Source organism: Grammomys surdaster, unplaced genomic scaffold, assembly GCF_004785775.1.
Source record: "Grammomys surdaster isolate TR1022 unplaced genomic scaffold, NIH_TR_1.0 126163, whole genome shotgun sequence".
Classification (NCBI taxonomy): Eukaryota; Metazoa; Chordata; class Mammalia; order Rodentia; family Muridae; genus Grammomys; species Grammomys surdaster.
The window spans coordinates 2,688,451-2,707,498 of NW_021620970.1; the positions used below are offsets into that span (position 1 = coordinate 2,688,451).

The window sequence follows — 19,048 nt, forward strand, 5'->3', positions numbered from 1 at the left end:
TTCCCATCATAACCTTGTGTGGCAACAGCACCTAATATGTACACTTTTGAAATATACAGGATTGACTATACTCCTCCTACTGTACATATTAGATGTCTAGATTTGTTCATCCTGTGTATTTGCATATTTATATTCTCACACTTACTCTCACACACACACCTCCATGTCCTCTTTTCTCATCATGGTATTCAGTTTTTGTCCATTTCTCTATATTCAACCCTTCTGGGGGTCCACCAGCAAGTAAGCTGACACAGTGTTCTGTCTCTGGATTAGTTCAGTTAGACTACACTTGCCAAGTTGCCACAGATACCAGCTTCTCCTTTTCTAAAGGCTGAATGACATTCTACTATCTTTATATTTATCTACTGTTTAAAAGACAAATATTTGAAATTGTAAAATATGTATGCTATGATAGATATATTTATAATGACATTCTTAATATGTTGTTACTTACAAATTTCCCTATGATAGAAAACTACAATTGATTCCAGGCTTTCTGATTCTTCATCTTTGGAAACATAACCTAGAGGATTATTATGACTGACCTACTTACAACAAATCATTTCAACACTTCACAGCCAATTACAACGTGAGTTTAATTTTTATTTAGTCACACATGATAGAATGGGTGTCTGGCGCATGTTTTTCTGTAGTTTTAATATAGTTTTTGTCTTGGCTAGTTGGTTTTCCTTTAAGGCAATAATCTTGAAGGCAATCAGAATCGTATTTGTGAATTAGATGTGGAGTTTGACAGACAAGAGTAACTCCAAGGCTTAGGACCTTTGAAACCAAATAGGATGCAGAAGACTGCACAAGAAGATGAACTGGGAGAACTTGTCTCAGCCCATTATCAGCAGGGTAGGTGAAAGTCATAGTTCACTCTAATGCACAGATTAGACAAGCAAGTACAATAAAGAAAGCAGCTGAGAAATGCAAACATTAAAGGAGATTATGTAAAGCCATGCTATTGGGTAAAATAGCAAACAGCAAGACAGAATACAAAAGGAAAATTGTTCAAGACCTGAGGCCAGAAATGACAAGAATACAGAAAATACAATTGGAGGTTGCAGTTGGCACACAGCAGAGATTTGTGCTGAAAAGGGGGCAGGGCAGTGTTGAGTATTGCTGTCATGGATAAATGAGGGTTGTGTCAGAAGGATGGGGTTAAAATGCCACTAGTTAGGTTCATGATAGAAACCGGAGAAGAAAGGAAGGTGTGCAGGCATGGACCGACGGTCCTCGCTGTTAATAGCAAATCAGATGGGAAACAAAATAAGAGGGAAACATGCCTTTGTTCTTTGTGTAATGGAGAAATTACAGCACATTACTAAAAAAATACATTCCTACAGGGTGAGAAAAGAGGAAAGAATGATAAAGTTGTGGGAGGAGGTAAGATGAGATAGAATCTAAAAACAGAAGCTGGTTTATTCTAGGCAAAGATATTTGCCAAATCAAGAAAACAGCGAACCTAGCTGAGCAGACTGGCACACACCTGTAATTCTGCAGTCCAGGAAGTGAAGGCAAGACAGAGGCCAGCCTACTGGGTGTCACTGAGAACTTGTCTCAAAAAAAAAAAAAAGAGTCAAGATTCCAATGCAGACACTGGGATACAATTAGATACAATTCCATGGGTGGTCTGGTCTCATGAACTTAACACTTCTCAAACACTTTTATCTTCTGTGAAATGGGAAATAAAATTATCAGTAAAGATGGCTGGAGGGGGGTCACAATTAATTACTTCAAACCAATGTTGCAAGTAAGAATATAGCTGCTTACAACCTAGCTGATGGTTCTGCGTCTAAAACCCTATCCTGATATGAATAGAGGCAGGGATAGATCTCAGTAGCCTCCTAGTAGAGAGGAGAGAAAGTCAGTCTAGTGTGAACTTTAACACTTAAAATGTCATTCCCACTCACCCACCTGCATATCTATAGACCCTAACTAGGAATAATTGCTTTAAAACTTTGCCCCACGATACTTGTTTTGATATTAAATAGGCTTTTAGAAAATATTTTAAATTTTTTTAGTTTTCATATATCATTTAATATTCCTAGCTAATTAAATTTGTGCTATACAATGAAATATTCACTAAGATCAGTTTTTAATTCAGGAATCAGTTGGTCTTAGTAAATATATATCTAGGAGATCATAGAGAAAGAAAATGAAAGACTTTGTCTTGTTATGGTACAGGAACAAATATTCAATGAAGGAATATATAATTTAATATATGTCGTGTAAAAACAGATGTTTATACGATGATTATTACACAGAGTGACATACGTAAAATTTTACTGTAATAGCACTCAAGAATATGTGCTGCACTTGTTGAGAAATGGAAATGAATAAAACACAGCCCCTAAAAGACACTTTTAGTACAATTTATCACTAAAATGCTCTGGTTCTTTTATGGAAACTGCAAGCCCATGAATTAAAAGTTAAAAACCTTGCCAAAACTAGTCCATTTATCTCCACAGCTAAAGGAAATCTGAAGAACAAGATTTACAAATGATCATCTACACAGTTCCAAATCCAGAGCTTAATACACTAGTCTTTCTTTTCACTACCAGGGAGTTAGTACTTCCAAAGCTCAGTGTCTTGAGGTCCTGCAAACCTAGCACTCTAGATCAGGCTGTTAACTCGCTCCTGAACATCCCTGCTAAGGCTCCTTGTTCATGATTCCAGTGCTATTCATTTGGATACACAAGCAGAAATGAAATGGACTAATGAATACTCAACTTTCATGAATCAATAATGCAATCGAACTCATTTTTCATATGGTGTTTCACTGTTTCAAAATTTTGTCACTATTTCAAAAAAAATACTGGTTATAAAACAGTTATCATATCACATACACCCTGATACAGTTATACATCTTTCTTTCATTAGTATTTGCTCCAAACTTTTTAAAAAAAAACTGTGATAGTTTTTTAAACTCTCCCAACTAAATAGACTTTTTAAAAAGTGAAATTCCATATAGATTTTAACTTTGAGCATCATGGCACAGCTGGTAAGCCAGAACTAGGTTTTCACTGGTACAACAGCACATCTGACTTCCACTGCAGAAGGCATCGGGACACACAGAAATAATGTCCTTGGTCCAGAACCATACTTCTTTATGGACATGGCATGGTTTCTTCATGCAAGTTTTGCTTAGAGCAATTATTTAAGTGACTTGGTTGTATCATCAAAATTCATCTAGACCTTTCTGGCCTTGCCTATAATTTACATAATATTATGGTTATAACCATCTATGACTTAAAATTAAAAAGTAAGATCTAACAGAGATAAACTAAGGAGCTTAAAATCATCTCATATAAATAACCTCAAAATGTAAAGCAATTTCAGGGATTTTAGTATCAATACAAACACAGGACACACAAGCAACAACCATTTTCACATTTCCATAGCCAAACTATTAAGTCTTTTAATGACAAGCTATTAATTTGCAGAATTTTCAGAAAAAAAGTCTTATCAACTTATCCACAATATCTGATCAACTTTAAATAATGAACTAATATGGCTATTTGGTAACCTAAATTCTATATACTTTACTTCCAAATTAAAATTTTTAAGTAATTCAATTGAGTGGCAAGCCAGAATTCAGCAGCCAGGTTCATTACTAAGTTTGCTATTATATGTCATTCTTATTTTGTTGTACTGTTTTCTGAACTAATTTGAAAATGGAGATGAAAATTCCTACTGACCCTGACATTTTAGGAATTGATATCAGTACTAGAAATCTAAGCTGTCATGAAGTCTGCATTGAGAAACATTCAGCAACTTTGGCTTGTGCGATCCAGAATTCTAAATTCAAGGTCTTTATTTTCCTCCCTAAATCTGACAAAGACAACATCAACACATGCAGACAAATTCTGAGTATACCCTAATAAATGAATAAAATTTAAATACCAACTGAAAAACTTCCCAAGTTCAAAATTTCTTCAAAATATTTCTCAAACAGAATTGTATTTATTCTGCATAGTGTATGTGGTTTGTATTTACACCTAAATTATTTGTCTCAATTATATGACATTTCTACTTATTGTTAATGACATATTCTGAAAAATTTCAAGAACTTTCAATAAAAACTTGATAAAAACAGTTTTAAAAATTATAAAACTAACATTATTTACAAGAAAACAATATGAACTAAAAGTTGAATATACAATTGCTAAAGGACAGGATTTACTACTATTTATTAAGTAATTGCTGAGAACACTAGACAAAACTTCAAAAACATTTCTATTAAAGTACATATTTTTCTAAAACTAAAAATGCTATTTCAATTCCCAAACATTTACATTATGAAATCATTTGGGTATGTAATACTAGCATTGAAAATATATACTAGTGTTATTTATTAATTCTTTAACGAAACTACACACACACACACACACACACACAGAGAGAGAGAGAGAGAGAGAGAGAGAGAGAGAGAGAGAGAGAGAGAAGTCTAAGTAACTAGGACAAATTCTACATTGCTAATTTCAAGGACAAAAATACTTTTACCAAAGTTGAAAGTAAGGATTTACAAAGTAAAAGGTTGCTCCAAATTATAAGTCCAAGACTGCAAGGCATAAGTAGCAGTCTCTTCTGTAGAACTACAGACTCTGGCCTTCCAGTACCTCCAGTGTGCCATCTGAGATGGATGCCAACCTAAGCTGTCACAGGCAGCACATCTCCCTCATTATCACAGTTTGTGTTTGCCTTTGCAGTGCTGTTCTGCTTTTTAAACAAGATGTCAGGTACACCAATGTAGCTAAAAATGGATAAAGCTTTAGACACAAAGTACCTCCTCCTTATTAGAATAGGTAAATAACTCAAAACTAACTTTAAATACTACTATGGACAAAATATGGTTGGAAATGTTCAGTCCTATAAAGTGTACATACAGAATAAATTGTCATTTGAAAGGCAGACTTTGTTTAAAATACAAATTTTAAAATTATTTTAAAATCATACAAACAAAAAACCATAATTTTTTTGCCAAAACAACTGTATTTGTTCTGCAAAAATTTGACAGAGCTGACCCATATCATCCACCACTTCAAAAGCAAGGCATGACATCATACTACGTTATGAAAGCATGCCATAAAGTGGAGACCAAGGACAGAAGGAGCTTTTTAAAAAGCTTTTTAAAAATATTGGATTAAACCTGAGTTAAACAATTGGTATTATTGAACCTAGAATAGCACTTAAATAAAGATTACACATTGAATATTTGTATTTTAAATCCCCATCTGCTGCTTAATGTCACTTCAGATGTTCAATTTCGAGTGCTGATCTATAGTAGCCAAATAATTTTACAAATGTGTATAAAATGGTAGACTTGAAGCTAATTTTCCAAGTGACAAAAATAGTGTCATGTTTCTTATAGTCATTTATAGAATTCATTTGAAATTGATAAAAATATTAATTAGGTAAGTTAGTATTTTATAAACTTTACTTGCCAAGGATAAAACTAATAGTTCCACATTTCAGTAATACAATAAATTTCTAAACAGAACAGGGACATTACAGAAAATCCACAACAAATGAAAAACGCAACTTTCATTTCCACTTTCAGAACACAACAGTATTTCTGTAATATACTACAGTTTTGGTGTCTAAATGGCATCTAATTCACACATTAAAGAGAAACTGAAAACACAGATAAATGTACTCATTGTGTAAATCATTAAACTTCGTCAGCTTAAACATTATTTGTAGCATTCACATGCCAAAAAGCTAGACGGGACTATATAGTCAAGGAATTTAAGAACTAAGGGAAATGTTTTCCCCTTATACAATTTTAGCAGTTGGATGTCAAATGCAAACTAACTAGTTAGAAACTAATCAGCAACATTCAACAGTAAATATACAAGATACGTAAGTACGCCAGTGTCAAATACAGACCTGTCTCCAGAGATTTGCTGCCTGCATGCAAAACATTTTTCATTGACATTTGTCATTCACATTTTTAATTCCAAGCTTGGCACATAATTACTTCATTAAAGACAATTTGAATTTCTTGACATCTCTTTTGTATTCCCAGTTCCTTTGCCTTTCACATCGTCTTTCCTTTCTAAATGAATTTCTTTCTGATTCTGCCTATAGTCCTTATACAGAAACTCAGGCTGTTCAATCTCAAAATGGATTCTGCTTTGAGACAACTGGAACAGTCATTGGAACAGATTTCTCAGACAGACACATTTATATATTTATATTTATATTTATATTTATATTTATATTTATATTTATTTATACAGACAGATATTAATGTTAGTATCACTGTCAGTCATTGGACAGATGCAATAGATTTATTTTAAAATTTTACCTGTATTTGTCATTTACATGTTTCTCAAATATCTATACAAATATCTGCAGTGCTTATCAATGACCACTAGCAACATACAGAAACAGCAAATACAATAAGCTTCATGATACTTCTGAACTCTACATATGCTACCCATTGGCAAGATCCAGCTCTTACCCAAGGAATGCAAAACTGCCCAGACTTCTGGAGATCCCAGATTTCTTTTTTCATATTTTCATGTTTATGTACTTTCAGTCTCTTTGCTTCAAAGCACCCTTCTAAAGTTTTCCAAAAAGAAACTTAAAACTTAACCCTCTAATTCCTATTAGTTTCTCAATGAAATCTAAAGACTTCCCCTAAACCCTTCAAGTGATGAGGGAAATCAACTTCTCTACAGAATTCTCCCATTAGTTGCCAAATTTTTCTACAACCATATATTAATGATGTCAAACTGTCAGACAGTTGAGAAGAGAAGGGCAAGGAAGTAGCTAAAGACTTTTGAATGGGGTTTTAATCTACTGTTCTACAGGAGATTTTTTGGCTTTAGGGGTTTTTTGTTTGTTTGTTTATTTTCTTTTCGTTTTTGTTCTTATTTTAATATATACAAAATTTCACCTTTTGTATATTTTAAATTTTAAATAAATTAATGTATAGTAATATCAATTTTAAATAGCTAATTAATTGAAAGTCCTAAGCAAGTAAGTTATATTCTATTCTATAGCTAGCATATATTCCTTTTAATTAACAATAAAACGTCAATTGCCCAGTATCATAGAGTGATGTTAAAAATTCTCCCAATAAAATTACATATTAACTTCCTCACTATAAATAGATAAGAATATATGAAGCTACATTATATATGCAATAATTAGCATTTACATTTTTCATGTTCATTTTCATTATTTAGTTAATAATGATGATTTCCAATGTATATCGAGAAAATTCAGTGATTCCTAGATTTTCCTACACAAGTAGTCATGCAGTCCTAACTATAAAGTGACAGAACTTCATACTCTTAAATACAGTTTCTTTCAAACTCTTTGTCAACTATTTCTAATTAGTTTATGTTGCTTAAGTCAGATTACATTAAAGATGGTCTTCATTTCAGATGTGGCTTTGAGGTTCTCTCAAAAAATGATGGATGTCAGTTTCCTTCACACAAGACCACATGCTAAAAAGAAAGCAAGATGGTTTCCCTCATTCCACTCTCCTTCCTTAACCGTTATCTACACCTGTCTTACACAAACTGGTTCTTGTTCCAGCAATTCCTGAGCTCAGTTCTTAAGTTTTTCAGCCATGCCAGTTTTAGTCACACATGGTCCACACATATAAACACACACATAACAAACACCCTCTATCAAAGTAAGCAAGAAACACAAAGAAAACACTCAACACAGATTACCTTCTATATCTACCCTACTCTATACTGGAAATCAGAAAACATACATACACACATTCATACGTACATATGTGCATTTATATCCACTTAAATGTCTAGTATCACTTGTGATTAAAACACTGGACTCCATATTGAAATAACAGCCTGCAGGAAGAGTGACAAGAACCTCCCACCCCAACAGATCTAAGCCCAGATATACATCTGACGAGTAAAGATTATCACTAAGGTCCTTAGTTTAAACGTCAAACTGTATAAGAGAAAGCTTCAAATTCACACTAAACAGATAATGATATTAGAAAATAATCCTCACGTGTCTATCACGAGGAAAAGTGGCATAAAAGAACTAATGGACAGAAAAGTAGAAAATGTAATGAACTGGATCTTAAAAAAAGAAAAGAATAATATTTCAAACAGAAACTTATCAGCTAGTACAGTTAGTTTTAACTCATGGTACCTTATACTTAGTCGTATTTAAATTTTTTATAAACCATTATGATTACATAGTAAAACTTGGCACACTTAGGCAAGTTTTGTTTTGTTTTAATAAAAGTTTCTAAGCTTGAAGAAGTCCTATAATCCTTGGAAGCAAAGCTTGACACCGAAAGTCAATACTTTTTTAAAAAACAAGGTCAATACTATTTTTAATGAGAAAAAGAAAATCATTGAGCTAAGGAAAACTAGAAGCAAAGAAAAACAACCGTATAAACAGAGAAAAGTAACCACCTTTAACAACCTTTATAACCTTACCATTTTCAGAGTCCTACTGTAGGTAAATGGAAAACAACTGGACCAGACAGTCATTTATAATGTATCTCTAGTTAACATATGCAAGGGCAGAAGGGCTGCCACTATACCTTCACAGAAGCAAACCAACTACAGAAATATTACTCACAAGAGAACAACACTGAATTTTCACCTTGGTTTAAAAAAATCAGATATATTATTCATTTAAAACTAGGGGAAAGAAAAGAACATACTTTTTCAGATATCCAAAAAGGAGAAAAAAAAGGCAAGTGAAATAGTGAAGTTCTGACTACAAAAGCAAATCTGAAAGCGTATTCCAAGTTAAGAGGACAGCAGGCATACTGCAGCCCTGCACAGAGCATCCTACTGTTCCCTGCCTGTCTGAGCTCTACCTCTAAGATCTGGGGGGACAGCAGGCCTAAGCTCCCCATTTTCACTCAATCCCACAAGTCCACCATTACCACAAACCCTTCAAAGAGAGAGTTTCGGTCTTATTACATCTTTGGTAAAGATACCATAAAATATGAACAATTAAATTCAATAATGGAGGCATTAACAAAGCACAATTTCTCAGAGTACAGAGACACAGGGCTAGATTCCTTTAAGGAAGAAAGTGTGCTTTGTAGTCAACCTAATAACAGGACCAAATAGCTGTCTATAGCTGAACATGAAGGAAACATTTGATACACAGAATCACGAGGCAAAAGAAAATTCCAGAAAAACTACATTCAGTGAAACCAAGATGGTTAGTGCTTTTTTTGTTTGTTTGTTTTCTTTTGTTTTTAATTAAGTTTAAAGGTATTTTCGTGTTGATTATCATTAATCTTAGAAAAAATATAACTTAAGACAATCCATGCGAAAAACTCTCAAATAAATGCTAATTCATCTTCAACATCTCTTAAACAGGCTTTTAAAATATGAAATTGTTCAAAACTGAAAAACTATAGTTCTACAATATTAATACAATGGTTTGTATGAATACAAATAAAGAGAAAACAAATACTCTATATTGTTCTATGCTAATGAAATGGCCACACCATTCCTCCCTTCCATTCCTCCCCACGAAGAACAGGCCTTAAAACACAGTCAACCTCAACTCAATGTAATCCTAGAGCAGCAAAGTATTAACAATTTGATGAGAACCACGTTCATTAACATCAGACTGAATCAGCATTTATCACATTAAAAGGAACAAAGGGCTTGAAATCTCAGCCATGGAAGCTGTGTGATAACCCTTCCTATGAATGGCATTATCGGGTTTCAAAGTAAAATGAATCTCAAAAATCTCCAAAATGGAAAGAACTTACTTCTCCGACCTTCAGAAAGTATATGGACATTTCATGAGAAATATATCCTCTAAAATTTAAAAGTTGCTGGACTTACAGTAAAATTTACTAAAAGTAACATATACTAAATAGCAAAACCTAAGAATGCCTACAAATAAAAAAATAATAACTTTAGATATTTACTGAATAAAAACTAGTTTAAGAACAGCCAAAAATAAATTTTCTATACCAATTAATCTTACCTGAATCATCACCTTGTAAAAGAATAAAAATAAAAAAAAAAGCTCATGCTACTTCTTTCATTTCTCATCCGGTCCTATCAGTGATGCTATGACAGACCCTGCAGGAAACAGCAGCAGAACATTGGTGACATGCACATGGTGTTTGTGCACAGTCAAGGTCTGTCATGGGATAATGTCCACATCATAGTTTAAAATTCAAACTACTTAAATTATCTAAAAAGTTATCAGCAAAAGAGAAAGATTTGCACTCTTACAATATTTACTCTTCTCCTGTGTTCATCAGATCTTTTAAAGTTATAGTGAAGTATGTATGTGAAACAGTCATGTGTCACTTTCATATGGTTAAAAAATAACAACTCGTGGTAACAAAACTGAAAAAAAGAACTTCATGGAAAAAATGAATGATACATTTGATGGGTGTAAATTCCAAACCTTACCATTCCTGTATATCAACAAGTTAGAGTTGGTGTATACCCCAAAATTAGCAAAGCCAACAGAAATTTGGGGACCAACTGTTCCCCATGTTCTTTAAGGTTTCTCTTCCTGTGTTTATATTTCCACAGCACTGAAATGTGGTAGTGTCTTCCCAGATTCTGTGTGAATGTTAGAAACTGTTTTTCATTCAAAAGCCTATAAACTCACAAGACTGAAATAAGATATATTTACTGATATATGTGAAAGCCCAAAAGGCATTTGTATACATACTAAATACCATATAAGTCAATACCTTAGACAGATTGAGGAATTTTTCAAAAAAGGAATATATGATAGACAATTTTCTTCAGTTTTTAGTTGTGTGTTTCTTAAGTTTATTGTAAAACAATGTGGTAAAAAATATTTAAGCAGAACTGTTATATTTAGCTCTAAGATAGATTTTTAATATGTTATACATGTCGTTGTTAGAGCACTTCAAAATACTTTGTAAAGTACCTTTCTAATACGCTCAGATTCTTAAAAGATATGACTGAAACTTATGTGTATGTAGTATTGCTCTTATAAAACTAATCAAGATAATTAACAAATATTAACCTAAGATGATTTTTTAAGTACAAGATATTCCTACTCACTCCTGGTTTTAAAATGCACTTGCAGAATTTAGGCATTTAGAAAGTTAAATCCCTCTTACTTTGGTTTCAACACCTAAAGCTTGGGTCCTTTCTTACTTGTATTTCCATTAGGTCATTGAAAAATCATTTCATCTACAAATATTTTCATGTTAAAAGTGTGAGAATACTATATATTTAAAGATGAAGAAAATGGTAATTGCAACAGCCTAATCATCCATATACATATATATGAATACATATATACCTAATCATACATATACATATATATATTGAATAGCATCGCTTCATTTCTTGAATGTTGCAATTTTTACCATGACACTTCAGTCTCTGAGGGTTGGCTTAATTAAACTGCACAGAAGTTGCAATGCATTGTGAGACATGCACTGCTGTAGTTCCTATCAGTCCATTCCAATTACCTGTAGTATTCCAGCTCCGGACAAGTGACAACCAACCACTTCTCTGGAGTCACTTGCTCCCTCTGGTCTACTGATAAGTGTTAGAACCAACCAACCTCTTTTTGGAAACAACTGCAAAGCTGGATGCACCTGCTGCAAGCTGCAGTGATGAGTCCCAGAGAGATGTTTGTCAGTCAGATCTCTGCAGATGTTGTTTAACTTTATGCTAGAGCTGTATCCAAAGATGGAAATGAGATGGCAATCAGGCACAAATCTCCTACCACCTTCCCTCCAGCTTCAGATTGAACACTGTACTTGCTCCTAAGGCTAAACAAGTAGGACCAAACTCTATACAGTTTTATAAGAGATGCTTACTAAGTGCAGAAGTTTAGATAACAGGTGGTATAATGTGTGTAATTAATAGTACTTGCATAAGCTAAAAAGAAAAATCATCTTAGGCTATAGCAAAATAAGTAATTATAATGATAAACAAATTGTTGAAAGCTAGGTGCTTGTCAGGGATTTCTAGCAATACCACATATTACTTAGCATTTCTATGCCATGGATCATTTATTCTTCTTGGTATATTAATACAAAACATCTTCAAAACACATATATTCAACTATTTTACCAATTCTGTTCACTATTGCTAAAATTATGTGTCTGCACAGTAATGTTAGATTATGCCTTACAATTTCACGTTTCAAATGAACTATTTTTCTAAAACACAGATGGCTTAAAACAACACACTTCGAAGTGACATTGTGCCATAAAAACTCATGAAAACATCAATACTATTAGCTAGTAATTTTTAACAATTTGTTAATTCAGTGGTAGACGATCCAATGTCAAAATGAAATAAAAGTGAGCAAATAAAGAAAGCACCCAAGGCATGTTATGCTAATTCATCGTTCTGGAAACCCCCTGCCACGAAGTATTTGCATTTATGAGATTAGAGTAAAAGGTATTTTTATATGTTCATAAATATTATGGCATACCAACATAACATTCTTTTGCACATAAAGAATTCCTATGGTTAAAATACGAAAATAAAGTATTAAAAATGACAATAAAGTCAATTTTTGAGCAATACAATTGTCTATGTGAACAGTATGTTTCCTTCACCTCAGGATTTGGAAAAGGAAAATATAAAGTCACCCACAACAGTAGGTACTATTTCAAATATAGATGTAACAAGTTTAATATTATAAAGAAAATCGCTTCATGGACAGCAAATTCTCTGGTGCCACTGAAGTCAGTGCTTCAGAGAGTGGTAACTATCATGTTACGCCAACCAGCAAGTCATGAGACCCAAATACTCTATTTTCTCAATGTGTTACCATTCAGTCAATGTATTGATCTTGCCTTAAAATGTGTATCAATAAATTTCTAAGATATTTGACAACTGTGATAAATGAAAAACGTATAGCTTGAAACTTTGAAAAGCTGTGAGGAAAATGATATCCACATGCATTTATTACCAATATAGCCAAAATACCTTTTCTTCAAAAGCATAAACAAAATGTCCAATTTAAAATTTACTTTCTCTGATTTTATCTATATAGCTATACTGAGAGACATGTATATATAACTCAATTTCAACACTAAAAGTAAAATAAACCAATGAATTTTACCCCGTCAAAACAAGAATGGTGCAATGCAGCTGCTTCACTGAAAGAATTTTAACTTACAGTCTGTTTTTTCACTATCAAAAAAAATTAAATCGATAAAAGATTTCTAATTTTTTAAAAACATCACCTAAATTGAACACCACTAAGTCAGAATTTGAAGAATCTAAAAGCACCATATTCAAATTTCAACTTAAGCAACATAAAAATACTGTATATTAAAAATGATTTAGGTGTATAGCCATACATCGTAAAAGAATATGAAAAACACAGAAATAGATTCCAACATTATATAGTAAAGGAGTCCCATTTGATTGGCATCAGGGGTGTCTCCAGTGTCAAAGAACAGAAAAAGATCATGGATGAGATGTTCTAATATTCAAGGTACACCTGAAAGTATTGATATATTCTTTATTATTCCCAACCAATAATGAATATGTTCAGTAAGTTCCTTTAATAACAATCAAACATCTATTAAACTTTAACAGATAAAAATCAATCTATTAATAAAAATAAAACATCACCAGATAACAGGCAAAAGAATTAAAAACTAACACTAATAATCCCTTCTGAGAATGCAGAGAGTAATTCAGCCTCCACGAGAAAGCTGCTTTTTACCACAAGCCTCACTGTGTAACCTACTTATAAAAGAATATATAAATAAGTCCAATTAGATTTCTTTAATCAAGTTAGGAAAACAGCTACATTCCTAAATCACCAATGAGAAGTCTGTATCCTGTAAGATTGAGTCTTAAAGTATCAATATGTAGAAGAAATATACAAAACACAAAGTAAAATCTACTAGTGGGTCATTTTCTTCTGATTCCTATGATAGAAATGTACTTTTCAACTCCTCATTATGCAATTTCCCTGGCACTTCATCCATGAGAAACTGAAATACATACAATAGTTAGCTCTATAAACTTTAAATTCATATGTTTTGTCATCTTCATTTTGACTAAAGGTTGTAAATCTTTACTCAGAAATGTAGGTTTGCTTATAAAATAACAGACACAATCTGACCTAAAAGATAAACACATTTATAGAAATTATATTAGCTACAGTTTTTTACATGTGCCTCTCATTTGAGTTGAGGTGTATTAAAATGTTCCGAAAGGTGACTGAATTCCGGGTTAAACATCTTGGAGAAAGTTTTGAAAACCATGTTAGTATTTTTACTAAGTGTTTGACAATACACTTACATTTGATTTTAAATGATAGGTAATTTGAGTAAATCTAGCAGATTCTATAACTAAATTGCATTTTCCTCCAAATATACTATAACCAAACAAGAACCAGAAAAAAAAATGCTTCACTGAATTGAATCCCAAGAATGCTCATTCTGATAGAACACGGCAATCATAAATACATGTTTGTGTGCATATGAATGTATTTATCTGAGACATACAAACATGGGCTGCTAAATCACTGCAAAACCCTATGGGATCTTCTTTGTAACTCAATGATATGAATCATGGTCTCTAATTTAGTTCAACTGGATATGTGCACAGCAAGTATCTGTTATGTATAAGAAGGTAGAAAAAATAAAGCTCAAAGGCTCTTAGACTGAATAATACTAACACCCTAGACAATTTTATAGGGTCTGGTCTAGTGTGAAGAGAAAGCACAGGAAAATAAGTCTGTCTGAAGGCTGGAGATGTGTTTGTTCAAAGAGCTAATTATTGAATTAAAATTGCATTTTAATACAAACTACTGAGAATTCTTAAAGCTCCTAGAAACTGCAGGGATTTGCTTTATCTTTAAAACTGATATCATAACCTATGTTGCCTTCCACCTGTTAGAGGCCAAGAACAAGCCATCTTTTAGCTGACGCTTTAACTCATACTTGGTCAGGTTACGTCACTACATGAACAAGATTTTATTCAAAGCATTGAAGCTTCTCATTTTTTTTTCCCCAAAAGAAAATTCTTGCTATATATAAATAACACCTTCACATCATAAATAAAGCAAGTAATTTTCAGGAAACAAACAAAAAAAAATGTAAAAATAAGTGGACTAGAAACAAAAGATCTAATTCTTAGCGCACCCTTTCCAGCACACTGAAAATAAACTACATTCAAGTGAAAACGCATTTAATTTGCTCTTTGGAATATCCTGGCTAAACATCAATTTTCTGTAACACCCCTATGGATCTGACAGCACCTCATGTATAATGCAGAAAACCGTTTTCATTTTCGTCTATTGACAGGGTATTTAATTTGCCACTGTAGCTCTTGCTAGATCTATGATGTTATTAATTCTGCAATCAAGCTCTTTTGAGTGCTTTTATTAAAACTAAGTATTTTCACAATTCCACACTGATTTTTATTATAATATACCTGTTCAATGCACCAACATGAATATATTAAACTTTCCAACTGCATAGGGAAAGTTTCCTGAGAAGAGGAAAGCCATCGGCAAACTTTAGAGAGAGCCACAGTATCTAACAGGTTACACACATCAGTATAATACATCTAATATTTCCCCAAAAAGTATTGTGTCCAACTAGTACAGCATCAGCCATTCCAAAATCTTTTCCGGTTAGTGGTCGGTTTCTAACCCAGATGATTAGCTGTGAAAAGGAAGTCTCCAAGGGTTGAGCCTCTCCCTCCATCCATGCCAGTGTCTGAGTACTATAGAGCTCTTGGTAGCCAAGACCTCCGAAAGCAATTCTGCTTTCTTTTCCATCAGGAAAGCACTAAGCAGTATAGCTCACTTCAGCACTGAATTAATATTTTTACAGTCATAAAACTAAAACAACCCCCTGAAATTACCAAAAGCGAGATCTAAGCAAAGCAGATGAGCTAACGATATTTATCACCGAAGGTTTGTACTAGTCCACTGTGATTTCGCTACTGAGGATACATACACTGAGGAATAGAACTAAGGAGATAGAGAAGAAAAAGATGGACCTGGGGAAATGCACAAAACAAAAAGAGGAGCCCAAAAGTAAACCAAACCAAACCAAAACAAACAAAAATCCAAAATCCACACAATCAGCCAAGGAAACCTGGGATACTCTAGCAGGTTACTGTACCATAATGTAAAGTATTCCAGTCAAATATGGTTCTTAACACAAAGTCTAAAACACTATTCCATGTCTTGCATGGCAGTGTAGAAAATTTCTTATACCAATTTCATTACTAAAGTATTTTAAATATCTGAAGAGACAACACTTGTCCTCTTTACTTCAGCCAAGGCCAACAAACAAAGCAATGAAGCAGAAAGAGGTACATAATGGATTCAGAAGTAAATGGTCCATTCTTTAAGAAGTCACCCTACCCCCTCCCCTGAATTCACTCTAAACTAATTGTCATTACAATGATGTCTATAAACTTCAGAAGAACCACATTTCCTTATGCCAACTGTCCAGGTTCCTATCTCTAATTCTTAAGTTTTTGTGCTAACAATTAGCATTCCAAAACACGCAGAGAATTATATCGCCATTAGTCTAAATCACATACACAGTATATAAATTAATGGGGGAAAAACATGAACAACAATGGAAATACGCTGAAAAAATTCCACAATATACGCTAATGTAACATTCAAATCTCTACCATTTAAAATATTTTTAAGACAACACACAACACATGTAGATACTTGGTGTTTTTCCTTGGGGATTCATCCATTTCTTTACCATTTCACCTACCTGGATAAAAATCTTTGGACTTAGACAGCTTGATAGTGGCTCCAGTTTCTTTCTGCAACTGAACAATTGTCTGTCCTCCCTTCCCAATTATAGATCCAGCAGCATAACTAGGTATGAGAACCTTTAGAAAGTACTGGCCGTCTTCTGAAAATGTAAAGAAATACATTTGATTAACATGATAATTTTAAACTTTGAATCCCCAACCCTCCCTCCGGAGAGAAAACATCAACTAAACCAATACACATAGAGTTGCAGAAAACAGCAGTTTAAAAACACTTAAGGAATGAAAACCACCAATTACACCGAAAGACAAGTATTTACAAAATCTTTCCCAGTTTTTGGGATTCACACGTTCTAACAATTTTCACTACGATAGAAACTGAGGAGTAAATTCCAGTTGTTACTCCAAACATGAAAGTCTTCCAATTCTGTGGTTACCATGGCAAAATGAAAGAAACTGACCCTTTAACAAAACTTCAGAGATTTAGAACATGACAAACCTTCACTTAACATACTGAAGATGAAAAAAAAATCCAACACTGTAAATAGTGATCCGCTAAATTTGTCTGTCATAGCAAACATAAAAGACTGCAATTAATCATTGACTATATCCGACTTTAAGTATACAAAACAACCATCTTCCTGCAAAATAGTCCACCCAAACTGTAGGGTGTATTCCAAGCCTTGAGAAACTGCCAGGGGGAAAAAAGCGTCAATGTGCTGGACTGCGAATCTAAGTAATCCTGATGTATTTCCGTGGCACTTCTAAGTCTACTATGATCTCGGCTAAGCTCATTAATTAAAAGACCTTAAGAAGAATCTTGCCAATACTAAAAAGCTTACGAGTTATTTATTCTAAATACACTCCAAAGTCACCAAATAGATAACGCTCCCTCTCCAAAAGAACCATAAAACGGAGACGGGGGCGGGGGGAGGTTCGATGAGCCGTGAAAAAGAAAAAAATGAAATGTTTCAGAAAATAAAGCCAACTCCATAAACTTTAGTTTCCGTCAACCTGCTCACGTCTTAAATAGGAAACTTCTCGGTAAATCCAGCTCTTTACTGTGAACGAGTGTTCCGAATTTTGCGATGTGCCACTCACAAGACCCCCATCCATTTCTAATGTATAGGCTGGAGATAAATTCACCTCTGCTTCGATGCATTGGATGCATTGTTAAGATGACTCCAGTGCAAATGAAGAAGCGATAGCGGTCCCGTTATAACTCATCTTCCGAGGAAGCGCAGGATGTTAACTAACAAGTCACCGTACCAGACACCCCCCTCGTATGCATACCCTTGAAGACAAATCAATGCGATATTTGTACCGACCATGTAAGTGCGCTCAGGGCATGCACTCATCAAGATTTTGCATACTACTTGTGGCCCAGAGCAAGGGGATGAACAGAGGCAAAAGTCTCCGGTGCCCCCAGCATCTGCAAGCCGCTACCCAAGTGCCATTTATTTATTTATTTGATCAGACTGTTAAATGCAGCGCGCATCTTCAGGCGGCCATCACCTCTCGCGGGGGGCGGCCCTGGGAGCGGACCCTGACGCCGGGGCCAGCACCGGCTGGGGCGAGCGGGTCGGCTCAGAACCCCGGGTCGCCATCTTGATGAGACGGGGCCGGGGCAGGTGCAGGGGAGGGGGCGCGGGACGGCCGGCGGCAGCGGCCACGGCGCGGGAGGGCGGCGGGGACGGGGCGGGAGGCGGAAGCGATACCCACCGCCCGTGTTGGTCCTCTTGGTGCTGCCGGCTTCAGGGGGCGCTTCAAGCGGCCTTTTCCGCGAGTCCGGCGGGTCCAGATCTATGGGAACCCCCGTATGGGTCCCGTTCTGCTGAATGGGAGCTGCCGCCATCATGCTTGCAGTTCCTGCCGCTGCACCGGGAGAAGCGGCTCCCTTTTGTTTTGGCTTTTTTTTTTTTTTCTCGTTTGGGGTTGCTAAGGTTTTTTTTCTTTAATCGGATCAATAGCAGTCTGAGGCGGCGAGCAGTGTGGCTGATGTGCTCACTGGGGAGGGGGCAGGGCGCGGAGCAGCTGCAGTGCAGTGTCGGCTAGGAGCGGGAATGGAGGGGGTGTGGGAGCCGGAGGGTGAAGAAGGAGAAGAAAGCGGCGGGCAGAGCGGGAGTGAATGAGCGGAGGAGGCGCGGGCGGCCGGGAGGAGGGCGAGTGAATGAGCGGGAGGAGGAGCGGCGGCGGGCGGCCGGAGCGGCGGACCCGGCTAACGCGGCGCTCGCTCCCGCTGCTGCCGCCGCCGCCGCTGCCTGGGCGCGTGTGCCGCCTGCGCTGCTCCGCGCCGCTGCCGCCCGCCCGCGCTCATCGTGTCTCCCGCGCGTGGGGGG

General features: G+C 35.3%; 1 protein-coding gene across 12 annotated transcripts in view; it reads right to left on the reverse strand.

Moving 5' to 3' along the window:
• Nova1 (NOVA alternative splicing regulator 1) overlaps positions 1-18,884 on the reverse strand; it is a 119,953-nt gene extending 101,069 nt beyond the window's left edge. For 5 of the 12 annotated variants that reach the window (XM_028757441.1, XM_028757451.1, XM_028757448.1 and 2 more), the window contains exons 1-2: positions 18,432-18,884; positions 16,709-16,852 (exon numbers count right to left, since the gene is read on the reverse strand). In XM_028757441.1, the coding sequence (XP_028613274.1) occupies positions 16,709-16,852; positions 18,432-18,567 (280 nt within the window). In that variant the 5' untranslated portion in view covers positions 18,568-18,884. Of the gene's footprint in view, positions 1-16,708; positions 16,853-17,170; positions 17,370-17,855; positions 18,237-18,431 lie in introns of those variants that run through there. The other 7 variants (XM_028757447.1, XM_028757446.1, XM_028757452.1 and 4 more) reach the window with 5 other exon arrangements.
• Between the last annotated feature and the right edge of the window lie 164 nt (positions 18,885-19,048).